This window comes from Crocodylus siamensis, chromosome 1, assembly GCF_052110815.1.
Source record: "Crocodylus siamensis isolate JL-2025a chromosome 1, ASM5211081v1, whole genome shotgun sequence".
Taxonomy (NCBI): domain Eukaryota; kingdom Metazoa; phylum Chordata; order Crocodylia; family Crocodylidae; genus Crocodylus; species Crocodylus siamensis.
Genome location: NC_143395.1, coordinates 131,672,503 through 131,687,508, shown reverse-complemented (window position 1 = coordinate 131,687,508; position 15,006 = coordinate 131,672,503). Strand labels below are relative to the sequence as shown.

The 15,006-nt window shown below is 46.1% G+C and overlaps 1 protein-coding gene across 1 annotated transcript in view; it reads left to right on the top strand.

The window, feature by feature from the left end:
* RPS6KA2 (ribosomal protein S6 kinase A2) overlaps positions 1-4,764 on the top strand; it is a 278,994-nt gene extending 274,230 nt beyond the window's left edge. The window contains exons 20-21 of the mRNA XM_090042839.1: positions 2,050-2,187; positions 2,586-4,764. Of these exons, the coding sequence (XP_089898965.1) occupies positions 2,050-2,187; positions 2,586-2,711 (264 nt within the window). The 3' untranslated portion in view covers positions 2,712-4,764. The remainder of the gene's footprint in view (positions 1-2,049; positions 2,188-2,585) is intronic.
* The last annotated feature ends 10,242 nt before the right edge of the window (positions 4,765-15,006 follow it).

Below are 15,006 nucleotides of genomic sequence, written 5' to 3'. Positions count from 1 at the left end.
TATTGGTCTCATGCCGGTATTTAGCCTTAGATGGAGTTTACCACCCACTTTGGGCTACATTCCCAAGCAACCCGACTCCAAGAAGACCTGGAGGCTGGGGAGGCACAGCAGCCACGGAGGTGGTGGCAGTGGCAGTGACAGAGGCATGGTGGTGGCAAGCAGAGAGCTCCCACAGGCAGCCATGGTGGTGTCTGCAGCAGGGGCAGGCTGAGCAAGAAGCTCCAGCAGGTAGCCATAGCAGCACTGGCAGTGGGGAAGAGGGTAACGACTGCTGACCAGCAGTCAGCAACCACCCGCAGATGCCGCCGGCAGCATCGGCGGAGGCCAGCAGCGATCGGGAACCACCTGCAGACACCTCTGGTGGTGTCAGCTACAAGGATTGGGGTGGCAAGTGGCAACTGCCCGCAGGCATCGCCAGCAGCATTGGCGGTGTTTTTTGTTGGGGGTGCACTGCCAATCTCAGGGGGTGCATGTGCATCCCCTATGCATCACCAATGGTTTACATTACTGAGCAGATGCTGCTTTTGGCAGCCATTTAATGATAGACAATGTATTTAACTAGTTGTTCCCAAATCTAAGATGAGGGCCTCTTTCCCCTATGCTGATTGGGGGAACAATCCTTGTCTTATATTTGTGTAAATACGGTAATGTAGGAAGTCTGTGGAAGACCTAAGCATTAGAAATTATGCCCCTTGAATCTCACCTCTGCACCTTAGCTGCAAGACATCCACTCAGACAGCCGTAGGGCAGGTGGGACCTTTAGATCATTTTGTTTGACCACCTAGAAAGCAAGCGCTGAAGAACTTCATTCAGTTACTGCTGTAATACAGACAGTAACTTGGTTTCAGCTAAAGCATATCTTCCAGATAGTCTTGACTTAAAGATACTAAGGCCACTGGCAGACTTAAAAAAAAAAACAATAGCACAGAGCTTTAACAGAAGAGGCATCACATCAATTTTCAATCAGCTATTTGATAGATTCAATCAGCTATTAGATAAAAGCACCAAAAAGTCCTGCTGTAGCACATGATCTATAGATGCTGGGTGAGCTAGGTCAAACTGACACAATGCCTCTTCTGCGCATGCACTGCACTTGGTGCGGGGGCATGCTGAAGTGAAAGTGAAGTGCTTTTTTGGGGGGTTTTCACATATGTAAACAGCCTAGAAGCTGGAGAATCCATCACCTCCCTTGGTAGTTTGTTGCCATGGTTAAATATCCCTAATGTTAAAATCGGTGCCTTATTTCTAATTCACATTTGTTTGAATATAGATTCCAGCCATTGTTTCTTGCTTTTACCTTTCTTCAGTACTTTAAAGAACTTTTTACTAATTGGTAATTTCTTTCTATGGAAGTCCTTGGACACTAGTCAAGCCACCTCTCAAAATTCTTTTTTTATAAACTAAACCACCTGATTCCTTTAAGTCTTTTCTGGGTGGCATTTTTCCTGCCCTTGAATCATTTTTTTGGCTCTTCTCTTTCTGCAGTCTCTGTGGTTTAGACAGTTCTTTGTTAAAGTCTTGGATTTTAGAATCTAGTGTTCAAGAATCGGCACACCATTGCCATACACACAGGTGAAATTACTTCCCTACTTGTACTCGCTATTCCATCATAGTTGGAGTTTTCCAACAGAAATACAATCTATCAGAAAATTTCCAGCTCTACTAACTTGCCCGTGTTCGCTATGAATATTACAGACCCAGTTTTCAGATGATGGTTTAATAAGCTATCCAGATTTCATATCCATATTGTCACTTACTTCTTCATAATTCATTGTCACAGCAGCATCACTGGATCAAGATGGGATTGTAAGATTTCAGCATAGTGTGGGTTGGAAAATTGCTGCTATTATTATTATGATTAGAAAGTTATGTTTTTAATTTTCAAATTATTATAAATGCTTAGATGTCTCCCACATTTAAGCCTTTACAATATTTGCTGGTGATGGAACCAGAGGGAAAGATCTTAGTAACATATTTCCAATCAGTTTCTGCAGAATGTAATTACTTTCTTTTTCTTCCTACTGCTCTTCCCTTCCTCTTCAACCACAGGACATTGTGTCCAAGATGCTCCATGTAGATCCTCATCAGCGACTAACAGCAGTTCAAGTGCTAAGGCACCCATGGATAGTGAACAGGGAATACCTGTCTCAAAATCAACTCAGCAGACAGGATGTTCACCTGGTGAAGGTACGCATAGTGTCTGTTGGACATCCTGCTCCCACGTGAAAAGTTTCCTTCCCGTTTGCTGACTAACAATGAGAAGATGGGTTTTATGTCAACATGCTGGAGATACAGGAGCTAGGGAGGGGTTTTTTCCCCCAACAAGCCCAAGGCTAATATAGCATTATGGTAAATATATACAGCTTTTCCACTTGTCCTCTTCAAGTAATTGTAACTTTCTATTGCTGTGTAATGAACTGGCAGGAGTTCCACTACCCATTGCTGAGAATCAGAATCGCCAAGCCCTATATTTATAATGTTTAATGGAAATTATCCTTTTGCTCTGGGACAAGAGTCATGGAAGGAAAAGGAAGAAATCATAGAACTTGCCATAATTGCAGCATTTTCTCTTTCTTCTCTTGCAGGGGGCAATGGCAGCCACCTACTTTGCTTTAAACCGAACACCTCAGGCACCAAGGCTGGAACCTGTATTGTCCTCCAATCTGGCTCAGAGGAGGGGAATGAAAAGACTTACTTCAACAAGGTTGTAGCAGTCCCCGAGAATGCCTCGCTGAAAACCAAGAGTTTGCTATTTGAGAGGTTCTCTTTATTACTCAGTTAGCAGAACTTCGGGCAATTTGCTCATGAAATCACCAGAAATAGCAGAAGTCCAGCATAAGGCAAAGTTATCCTTTGCTCTGTTGTTCTTTTTACCCTTCCGGTCAAGATCCTAAGCTAGCAACTTCTCAAAGATGTGCCAATTTTACCAGTTGCTCCATTTCCTTATTGAGTTAAAGCCAAATAAAGTATGTTCCCTTCCCCTCCCTCCCAAGAGTGCTATTTTTGGGATCCTTAAGTTATCCTGTGAGAACACTTTCTTTTTGTAAAGCACTTTTTGCTGTGAAAGCAAGTGGTTTGGTTTGAAAGTTTTCAATGTTGCCAGCCTGCATCACGGTGAATTATCTCAACCTATACACAGTATATGCCAATGGATCATCAGTTGTAACGAAGCCCCAAAGGAATTGAAGACTAGGGAGACAGTGCCGGATACCACATAGGAACAAGTCCTGCACAAAGCCAAGGAGAAAGAGCTGCCCATGATGAGCGCTTCTGCTGATTCAGAGAAACCTTTTGAACTCTCCCACTGTTATCTGTGGAACAGAGTCAGAGCCCCTTTAAGAGAAGGTGTCACAAACCCTAACATAATTGAGGGTTTGGCCCTGTAAGAGCAGAGACCCCTACAAATATAATCTTCAGGAAGAATGGTTGGGACTCATGTGACTATAGAAGGCAATTGGCCAGGACTTCATGAGTAGAAACCTCTGGCTCCATGGGAAGGGAGGTCCAACTTAGGCTTGGTCTCTCCGTGGCATCAAGCAGGATGTTTGGGAAAACAAGCTGAGCGGGGCTGGGGAAATATATCTAGAAAAAGGCCTGGGTGGGTGTAGGGACGGCACAGAGAATGACTCGGAGGAGCATTACTGTGAGCAGAAACAGCCTGGCCAGGAGAGCACAGGCAGGTGTTTAAGGAGTTTGACACACATTTAGGGAGCCAGATTGGGAATGCCAACAAGAGTGGTGGGAAGTCTCCTTTCCGTGGTCCTTGGTCAACTGGGCCACTACATTTCTAAAGCTAGGATGGGCCAAATGGACAGCTGCTGCTGCTTTCCCAGGTCTCTTTCTGGGTCTGTCCTGTAGGCCCTCCTTTGCCTGTTAGCACAGGGAGAGACAGCCCCAGAGACCAAGTTACGATCATATCTGAATCCCTGCCCTTTTCTATGACCATAGGTATCTGCTTATATAGTATTATTTGGTGCCATATGACACCAAATAGTTATTACCTTTTGCATTTCCTCTCCTCATTAAGGGCTGAGCTTCCTATTCTGTGTTTGTTCCTGGCACCAATTTTTAAAGAGGTCAGGTGACTCTGTTACCAGATGCAATGATAACAGTGATGATGAAGGATACATAAGAAAGAATAAAAAAAATGATCCCTCCCCTGGTGCCTAGGTTTTCCAAGTGCAGGGAAAGAAAAACTCACGAAAAAAATGGGCAAGGTTTTGTGATGCTACATCCAAGACATTTTTATTTCCTTTTGTTACCCATCTTGGCTATGAGTGGTCACAAGTTGGCTGGAATAGTTATTTTTAGTGCTTTTGTCAAGTGTTTTTTCCAAGTGAATTTCATCACCTCAGATGCTTTGCAGGAGCAACTAATGTACTGTGTTGGCTTTCATTTTCTGTTGTGAAAGGGGGAAAAAAAGAAAATGTGAATGTGGAGCTGTATATGCTGGAGGTCATGCTTTTCTTGCTGAATAGCCTGTGCATCTTGATGCTGAACTGGAATCAGTAGACCTGTACCCATTGCACCAGTGTATCCAGGGGAACAAAGAGCTGCATTAGGTAGAGCAATGCACTTCCTAGGACTGTATGTTCTGATGTTGATCTGAAATTTATGTTTGTTTGCGTGAATCTATTTTTAAATTTACACTTAATTTAAGCCAATATTTAATGTTCTGGTTTATGTGCTGTGCACACAGGATCGCTGCGAAGCAGCTCTCCCTTGAAGCTCTTACTCTTTTTTTAGAATAAATGATGCTGTGAAAATTCACAAGGTGAATGGATTAATTTGGATTTGTGTGAGCACATATGCACATGACTGTGTATCTTTATGTAATATAAAACACAGAGGGCCCTGATTCTCTGGTCTGGCTAAGCTGTGCTTGGTACAGAACTGGGAGGTGGGGCTGTAGGCGACTTCTACGTTGCTCTTGGGGCAAATCACAGCAGCTTCATATGCTTGACTGTCAACAATCTCAAGGGACAGGTGGAGATCATGGAGTCATTCAGAAGCACTGGACACGCTCTCTTTCCATGGAGAATGACTCCTATTTTGGGGCTAGGCAGGGCAGCTGCAGGGAGGGATTCTGCCCAGAAGAGGGAAATTTGGAGGGGAGGAACTGGATTTTCTGGGACTCCAACTGCTTTGTGCTGCTTGAGCAAATGTGAGAAAGCGGCTCTATGTGCAGAAGTATGTTCTATAGGGAAAGGAAAAGTGTCTGTGTATATATCATGTACAGTTTTTGCCTGCCCTCAGATTTCCTATTGATCCATCAGTGCTGCTGTTGTGCTCTCTCTCAAAAGAGAAAATTGAAACAGCTACTTCATTCAGCCCAGCTCCCTTTTGACAGATTTCATTTGAATTTTCTCAAGCTTCTTTTTCATCTTAATACTATTTTGGGCCAAATCTACCACTTTCTATGACCCTATTGTGCCAGATGATGAACAGGGTGAATCTGATCCCAACTCCATGAAGATAATGTTTTCTGAGTCACCAGCTATCCTCCTGGCTACACCATGCAAAGAGTGAGCCAAGTGTGGAAGAACAACTGTTAGCTTACCTTGATTACATTATTTTACTTCAGGAGCTTATAAATCATGTTTAATGGTGTTTGCCCTTTAGGAGATCTTTGCCAGGGCATTCAAATATATGTACATACTGTCCCAATTTATCCAGGCTAGTACATATATTCAGTCAATATTTGAAGAGGTGTTTTAGAGAAGCTTTCTCTTCACTACAATCAGCCTTAAAAGTAATTTAAAGAAGCATTACAGGCTATCATTGCTGCAGATACTTTTATGCTAGAGTTTCCTTTACAAACTTCTAGCTCCTTAGCTCAGCAATAAGCTTTTCAGTCAAAAATTTTGCCTTCAAAGACTTTGCAAGTTTTTAAAAAAACTTATGGGAGATTTATTAGGTGTTTTTTTCCATTCCTGTAAAACTACCTTGAATTAGAAGATACCACAATGCAAGCTGTTAGTCTGTACAGTGACCTAGTGCCTTTGGCGATTTAAAACTAGTATTGTTAAATACCTGCATCTTCAAGGTATACAAAGCAAATAGAGTGGAATGCATACACCTGCACAGTAAAATCTGTGTGTTACAGGCAGTCAGTCAAGGTAAAGACCAGCTTTACCTATGACTCAGATCAGTGGGCAAGGAGTTGAGATTCCTCTACTCCCTGCCCTATCAGTTCTGTGCTGCCTTTTCAGTCTCCCAAAACAAATCCCTCTGATTTTTGCACAGAAGCAAATTGAACATGCAAAACTGCTCAGAAATCTCAGGCAGGCTAAGGCTTTTCTGAAAAATGGTTCTTAAAGTGTTTATACAAACCCAATTAGCAAGAAGGCACCAAGTTAGAAGTGAAATACTAATGAAAAACAATTGGGTTGTGCAGTTTTTCCTCTATCCAATATAGGAACGTGACATGAGAAACATTGGGTTTTGTTTCTAAATCAGACTGTTTTACAGAGGAGCTTCAAGTTTTACGTACTTTGTTTTTGATAGAAGACTGAATTTCTGAAACACTGGTAGATGTTAAAGAAAACATGAAAGTAAAAACTGATTAATTTAGAAGGGAAGGGTTTTTTATTTGGACTGTTTGAAACTTTATTTTAAGGCCTGTGCCACTCAATATAAAGGACTGAGGAAATATTAAAGATTTATGATCAACTCCATTATACAAGGGCCCAGAGACTTCCCCAGCCACATACCTGATTCCTCAAAGATAGGCAAGCAATGCAATTGGGAAAACCAGCTTTGACATGCCTTAGGTAAAAAACAAGCCTGAAATAACTTCAGTAAAGTAGTTCAGGATAACTTTATACATCATAACTAAGAAAAAATTGCAAACCAAGTCATTTCTTCCCTTTGAGGTACTTCTTAAATCATTAAAGCAATGTCTAAGGTACCCTGCTTCCTGCACAGAGCTCTGTGTTGCTGAAGTTAGACTGCTTCCAGTAACGCAGCTAGTTTATCTCTCTATATCAGGGGTGGGCAAAATACAGCCCGTGGGCCAGATCCGGCCCGCAAGGCCATTCTATCTGGCCCATGGGGCCCCTAAAAAATTTCGAAAATTAATATTTATCTGCCCTTGATTCCTGTAAAAATGACAGGAACCAAGGGCAGTAGGACCCAGGGGAAGCCTGGCAGGCTCCCACAACAGCAGGACCCACCTGGCCCCGCCTCCCCAGCCAGGAGCCCCAGCAGGGGCTTCTGGCCTGGGACCACCTGGCTGCCCTGAGCCAGAACTACAGGTAAGGTGGGGGATGGGGTGGGGAGGGCAAGGGAGGCCCGGGGAAAAGTGGCCCAGGGAAAAGCTGAGCGTAGGCAAAGCGTGGAAAAGTGAGAGGCTGCTTTCCCCCCCACACACACACGCTCAGCACCACCCTTGTAATCCGGCCCTGCTCCCAGCCTGGGCCCCATGCTGGCTCCAGGCTCGCCTGTCCGGTCTGCATGTGGCAACAGCAGCTGTGGCCCCCCTGCTTGCCGCACCAGGCAGTGTTTGCCGCCGCCGCCTCTGGGCTGCCCAGTGTGTGAGCTCCAGGCGGCCAGCAGCAGCCAACACTGCCCGGCATGGCAAGCAGGGGGGCCACAGCTGCTGCTGCTGACAAGTGAGCCTGGAGCCAGCGCAAAGCCCAGGCTGGCAGGGGGGCCAGGTTACAAGCTGGTGCTGAACTTGGGGAAAAGCGGCTCTTTGCTCACCCCATGGCCAGTGCCCCATGCTGTAGCTGCTTGCAGCCCTCATGGAGCTGCCTGTGCCTGCTCCAGGCAGCCCTGTGTGGGTTACAAGCACCTGAAGCAGGGCGCCATGGGGTGGGCAAGAGGCCACTTTTCCCTGTGCTCAGCACCAGCTTCTTCCCTGCCAGGAAGCAGGGGTTGGGGCTGTGTGCTGCCCCCTGCCTGTACCACAGTGCTGGGGGGCACTGGAAGTGAGTGGGTGCAGGAGCCAGCAGGAGCACAGGGTCTGCACCGGTGTCCCGGGGCCAGTGCTGGCATGGCCCAGAGCAGGGTAGCAGGAGCACGGAGTCCTAGCCAGCAGGGGCTCTATGGAGCCAGGCCAGCTCCCCTCTCTCCCTGCTGGTGCAGCCCAGCACGACTTCACAGACCCCAGCCAGCCTGTGCTCTGCTTTTGGCCCCACTGGTGCTGGCCCTGGGACATTGGTCCCAAGACACTGGGACATTGGTTCCAAGATGGTGACTAGGGAGCGGGGCACCTGTTAAGGGGCAGGGCTACCCATGCAGCCCTTGACAGCCTACCCAAACTGGGTAAGCGGCCCTCCACCCAAAAAAATTGCCCGCCCCTGCTCTATATAGTACAAGTCTGCAGTTTAAGTATGTATTCCCCACTGTAAGTATAAATATTAAAAGCACACACATAAGTAACAAGCAAGCATTTTATCAGATCTACAAGAATTGACCAAACAGGTTATTAAACGCAGAAAAATCACCAAAAAAAGAGTTAAGGCTTTTATTGGGAATGTAAGTTAACCTCTTAATCTAACTTTAAGACAGGGTTTGGGGGTTTTGTGCATCAATGTTATACATATAGAAAAGTCATGTTGTAACTAGAGCCAAGTCTTCAACCAGTTTGTAAAACTGTGTTACTAAATTCTGTGAGCACAAGAATTGCATTTGGGTGTGCAAATTAAGTGACACCACATGCAAATCAGCTAGCTAGCTAGTTGCCTGGTTGTGCATATAAATACAAGCTTTCACATGTAAATGTTCTGTATATTTTAGTTGTGAGTGCAAGTTTAGCATCTAAATTTGAAAATGTGTCTCTTCATGCCAGCCAGTGTTGTTCAAAACATGGTGTTCCATTTGCAGCTACACAACCAATTATTTTTTTTAGTTTTGTCTAATTAGAGGCTCAACTTGTGCACCATTATGTTTCCTAAATAAATGTGAAATCCATAATTTTTTGTAATGTTGTTGCTTGAAAGGCAAAAGAGGGACACTCATAGCCTTTTTGATAAAGAAGGATTTTGAAATGAGAGAGACAAAATCATTTTAAAAGGTCAGAAACAGGAAAGAAAATCATTTGCTAAAAATTTGCTTTTGATTGCAACTCAGAACCAAATCTTGCCATCTTTATTCTTGCAGCTTTAAGATGGAAAGTAACTCCTATGAAATCAGAGAGAGAACTCTGAGTCAGGTTCTGTTTTTCATAAGGGTGGCAGAGCCTGGCCTTTGGGAAGTAGTATGTTCAAGGGGTTTCCTTGCTTATTATTTAAGTGACTTGTGTGATTATAGATCATGATCTAGCACTTTGTTTACAGACTTCATATCCACATTTACAAATAACGGTTTCCAGTGTCAGTGCTTTTTATGTTTCCTGTTTGAAATGGGCCGCCAGTGTACAGATCTTTATTATGTTTCCCAGAGTTTCTGAACCGAATTTTTTTGGGATATACATGGTTTTATGAAGTGTAATATTTTTATAGCACAATGATAATCTTTGAACTTTCTATATTGTTACATACAACTGTTTGCAAATAAGTTCCTTGCTCCTTTTTTTTTTCTCGGTGCGCTGTATCCAGCGTTGCTGCTGCTACAGCTGCTGCCATGTTGTCACATGGGTTGATGGTATTGTGAAACTGCCTGAACTAAACGTCCAAGAGCTGTGACTGTGCTGAAGGGCTGACTGCCTGCTACGGGGATTTGGCTGGGGCAAATGTTCAGGTGTATTGCAACAGGGCAAGAGTTTACTGTGGCAGGCTCCTGAGGAGAAACCTCAGTACTGACGTTCATCTGTGTGCTGCCATTTTGGCTTAGCATGCCCATTTTTTCTTTATAAAGAAATAAAAAAAATGGACCCTGTTTTGGTTTTGCATGATTCATTGCCAGTTCCTAAGTGCTGGCCAGGTAGTGAATGTGTTCCTCATAAAACCCTGCAGTAGTCTTTACAAACAGAAGCTAAGATATTCTCTCTGGGTGGCCAGAGGAGGGAAATCTGCAGTTTGGGAGGGAATAAAGTGAATCTTTACTCACTCCTTCTTTCAGTCCTTTCACCAGACAAGCCTGGGAATTCACTTCCAACCAAACCAAAGTCTCTACAGAGGCTACCTTAAATGGTTACCTCTATCCCCTCTGCAGTCTTCTTGGGTTTGGATCTTGCGGATGTTGCTGGGGGCTGGCATTCAGCATTTATAACTTTGCCTACCCACTGAATTTAACGGTTGCCACAAAGCAAAATGATATCCGTCCCTCCTTCTTCAAAGGCTCAGTCCTGCTTTTCAGGAGTGACCGGTTTAATACCTATACTCTTCCAGTGCCTTCAGAGGAGTTGCACTGGCATAAGAGTGCTGATGTAAGACAGTGTTTGTGTCCCCACCTCCCTAAAGAGCAGTGTGAGGGCCCCAGCAATAAGGAAGCGAATATGAGCATAATCCCATGAACTCTGATGGCAAATACTTTGGTTTCCTATGTTCTCCTCCACACATGCTTATCTGCTTGTGTTTGTTCTTATACTCCTGACTTTCTCCTTCCCGCAAAGGAACAGACCCCCTCCTGCCCTCTCAATGGTTTCCATCAGTCAAGAAGCACTCCTACTTCTCCCATGCATCACACTTGTCTTTTCTTAGTCACTTGAAGTCAATCGTCATGGTGCCCTGAGACCAGTGGGGTTCCCCAAGGCTCTGTCTTTGGACCCATATTGTTCAACATCTTCATTAATGATGTAGACATTGGAGTCAGAAGCGGACTGGCCAGGTTCGCTGATGACACCAAACTTTGGGGCAAAGCATCCACACTCAAAGACAGGAGGGTGATCCAGGCAGACAGGCTCAGCAAATGGGCAGACGAGAACCTGTTGGTGTTTAACACTGAAAATGCAAGGTTCTCCACCTTGCAAAGAAAAACCTGCAGGATCCTTATAGGCTCAGCAGTGCTACGCTAGCTAGCACTATGGAAGAAAGAGACTTGGGGGTCATCATTGACCACAAGATGAACATGAGCCTGCAGTGTGATGCTGTGGCTAGTAAAGTGACCAAAACGCTGGCTTGCATCCATAGATGCTTCTCAAGCAAATCCCTAGACATCATTCTTCCCTTGTACTCAGCCTTGGTGAGGCTGCAGCTGGAGTACTGCGTCCAGTTTTGGGCCCCACAATTCAAAAAGGATGTGGAGAAGCTTGAGAGAGTCCAGAGAAGAGCCATGCGCATGATCAGAAGTCAGGAAAACAGACCTTACGACAATGGGCCGATAGCCATGGGGCTCTTTAGCCTGGAAAAGCGCAGGCTCAGGGGTGATCTGATGGCCACCTATAAGTTTATCGGGGTGACCACCAGTACTTGGGGGAACGTTTCTTCACCAGATCGCCCCAAGGGATGACAAGGTCGAACAGTTATAAACTCCTCCAAGACCGTTTCAGGCTGGACATAAGGAAGAATTTCTTTACTATCCAAGCCCCCAAGGTCTGGAACAGTCTGCCATCAGAGGTTGTTCAAGCACCTACACTGAACACCTTCAAGAGTAAATTGGATGCTTATCATGCTGGGATCTTATGACCCCAGCTGACTTCCTGCCTTCGGGCAGAGGGCTGGAGTCAATGATCCTCCGGAGTTTCTTCCAGCCCTAATATCTGTGGATCTATGAAACTTGGTGTCGCAGGACACTCCCGTGCCCTGCTCCTAGCAAGCTTTGAACTTAAGGGGGGAGGTGTGTCGCAGGGCACTTCAGTGCCCTGCTCCTATAAACAGTTACAGGTGCTGGTTCCTGGGCCAACCGCAGTTTGGTCAGCTGACCGGAAGGGGGCAGGGCCTGGCCTATATAAACAAGCCAGGCTGAAGCCAAGCAGGCAGTTCCCCACTAACATCCAAGGGGGAAGGAGCTCTGCTAGAGCAGGCAGCCTAAACGAAGCTTGATGGCCTGAATAGCTTTGGCTCAAGGATACTGGGAGGAGAAAGCCCTGGTAGGGATTTGAGTGATGTTTAGCTAGAGGGCTAGAGTTTGCATTTTAGCCAGGAGGCTTAGTTCTGAGTTGTAGCCAATTGGCTTATGATATTGCTTTGTTGTTATACTGGAGGACTGGGTGAGGCTAATAGGGGTTGGAGGAGGCCTCATAGGGCCTCCACGGTAGCGTGGAGACCCAGCGCTGGAGAGAGCGCCGCGTTTTGGGGTGTATTGACCCCGGCCCCAGTGCGGGCAATGTCGTGAGGGAAAAGCCCCAGGGAGGGCGCACAGGCAAGAAGCCCCAGGGAGGGCGCACGCTTAAGACCCAAGAGGGGAATTTGGGGGCCAGGCATGGCTACGGCCACCTGAGCCCTGATTGTGAGACAGGGCCCCAGTGTGGGCACAGCCATGGAGAACGCGGGCATCCGAGAGAAAAGAGAAGCTAGGAGGAGCTCGTCAGGGGGCAGGTCAGACAACCGTGAGAGAGGCTAGAGAGCGTCCGCGGGGAACACGGGCAACTGTGAGGAAAAGAAAGGCCAGGGAGCATCTGTGCAGACGCAGGCCACTGAGAGAGAGGCCGGAGAGCCCGTGAGGGCCTGTGCCAGGGTGAGAGAACCCCAGGGAGCCCGTGAGGGTGCAGACAGTTATGTGGAGAGCCAGGGGTGCCCACGAGGACACAGATAGAAGTTGACTAGACAGTGTCCAGGACATCTGAGAGGCTTGGAGCGTGGTATCAGGGGTGGTAGGAGCCATGCGTTTCTCTTAAGGCTTTGGACTTGGATACATCAGGGGTACCATGTCAAGGAGGATAAAAGGCAGCCTCCTGTAACACTGTTAACATCAAAGACGTGGCGGGCGAGAACAAGGGTGCATGGACACCAACTTGGCACGGTACTGGGTGCTAGGAGAGATCACGGCCGCTCCTAGGATGCTGCCCCGTGACACTTGATCTCTCACTGCCTTTTCCATACTGCTTGCTCCCTGGCTTGGGCTGAATTCCAAACATGACCCACTTCCTACCTGCATGACTCCTGGCTTGAGGGCAGAGGCCTACATCCAAAAATGACTCGGGTGTCCTGATGCCTAGTGTTGTCCAGAACTCTTTTGAGTTTGGTACCTAAGCTGCCCATACAATGCATGGGGAAAGTTATGTGATCCGCAAGGGGTAGTGTGCTACAGAGCAAGTAAACTAGCCAATAAGAAATGCCACAGTGAGGAGTGTGGCTTAAGCTGTCTCCTTTTTAGGAATTAGGCACCTTCCTCAGTTTGGAATCCACAGCTACAAACCTATTCCTGGAGGTAGGCAGCAAAATCAGATCTTCTCACAAGCTACAGCAAAGATGTGATGCTAGGGTGCTACTGCCATTGCTTCCTGCTTACCCAGTGTCCTGGTGTTTAGCATGCTTCCCTGGAATATATGAGAAGCCCAGATTCAAATCCCTCCAGTATAAGAGGAAACTTGAACTTACATGTTACACAAAAGTATCCCAGCCACTAGACTATAGGGTATACTGGGATGAGTGAGCTCTGAAACCCTCCCACTAAAGCTGTCCCACTTTGCATGGACTACTTCACTATTTATTGCAGCAGAACCCTGGAATGCAGGTCTCCTTCCTCCTAGGTGAGTGCTCTAACCACTCAACTGGGGTGTCAAAGATATGGCCAAACATATGATTCAGGGAGCCAGTCTGGCACGTACTGCATGCAACATGCAGGACTGGACACAGTGTGCAGGACAGGTTTGTGGGCCCAGTCTGGCTCACAGGGCCAGACGAGTTTAATACCCCTGCACTAGTTACCATTTCTCTCTCTCTCTCTGGCCCAGTAAAGTCCATGCAAAAGTCAACAGCTTCCACATAGGGCCCCACTGCAGAACACTCAGGACCCCAATATTTAGGAAGAAGGGAGATGTAGCTTCAAGTTCTCTCTGGCAGAGGAGGACATGGGTTTCCAAATCACAGTCCAATCGGCACACTAGAGTATTGGGCAAAAGCGGTACCATCACCAATGTCTTAACCCTGCAGATGTACTATGAGAACGCTTGTTACTTTAGGTTCCACTGGGAAGACAGAGAAACTCAGGGTTTGTGAAACTTGACAGGGCCCAGGAGAAATTCTGGTCATCTTCCCCAGCAGCATAAATGTAGGTACCTGGGGACTTTAGGTTCATTCAGGTTGAGGCAGCAGCTGACCAGGGTTCTAAGAATCTAAATTTTGGACTAAATTACTGAAAGCAGCACTTAAGCAGCAACGTCTTTTGTGGATCTAGCCCAAAGTCAGTAAAGCCTACTGCAGTTGGCAAAGTTAGGAATGCAAGCCAAAGCATGGTGCTTCCTACACAAAAGGAAGGGTAGGACATGCTCCATGCTGATTCTATAATGAAACAATCTACTCTACTACAAGGTATCAAGGGACAAAAATCAAAACTGAACATTATATAAGGTATATTCCTCCACTCCCTCTACACCGGGTCATATGGGCAAGTTGATCAAGCACTTATTCCTGTCAGTAGAGGGGCAGTGGTCTTCTGATTCCCATTATTTTCTTTCTGCCAAACACATAGTAAGATGAAGAGAGATGCACCCCAATGTGGGCATTTTTAAATATTCTGCAAGGGCAAATACCCCAGCAGGTGGATGGGATATGTGCTGGGCAGTGGAGTACAATAAAATGTCTCATGTGCAGGTACATGTTTGGTGTGGGGGCAGTGGGAAGGGAGCGCATGGACTTGCCTGTAGTGTTTTTCCACCATGTTCATGACTGTGAAAAAGGAAACAGTAACTTCCACTGCATTTTTGAATTTAAGTATCTTTCCAAAATCAAATGCCAGAATATATCCTGGCCACCTTAAGCATGTTGCCATCATCTAGTGTCATTGCTAACACCTCTCCCCAGTCACATATTCAGTAATACATGGTTTTATTAGGGAGCTATATTAAGCTGTAAAGATTTGCTCTCAAAGGAAAACCAGTAGGATGGTAAAAATCCACACATTTCTTAGCCCAGACTTAAGGATTTTATAAGTGAGGATGAGGAGGGTTTGAGATCCCTGGACCTGACGTTGAGCAGAGCTAAGCACAAGGCCCATTCCCTGAATGCCTCAAATGACCTA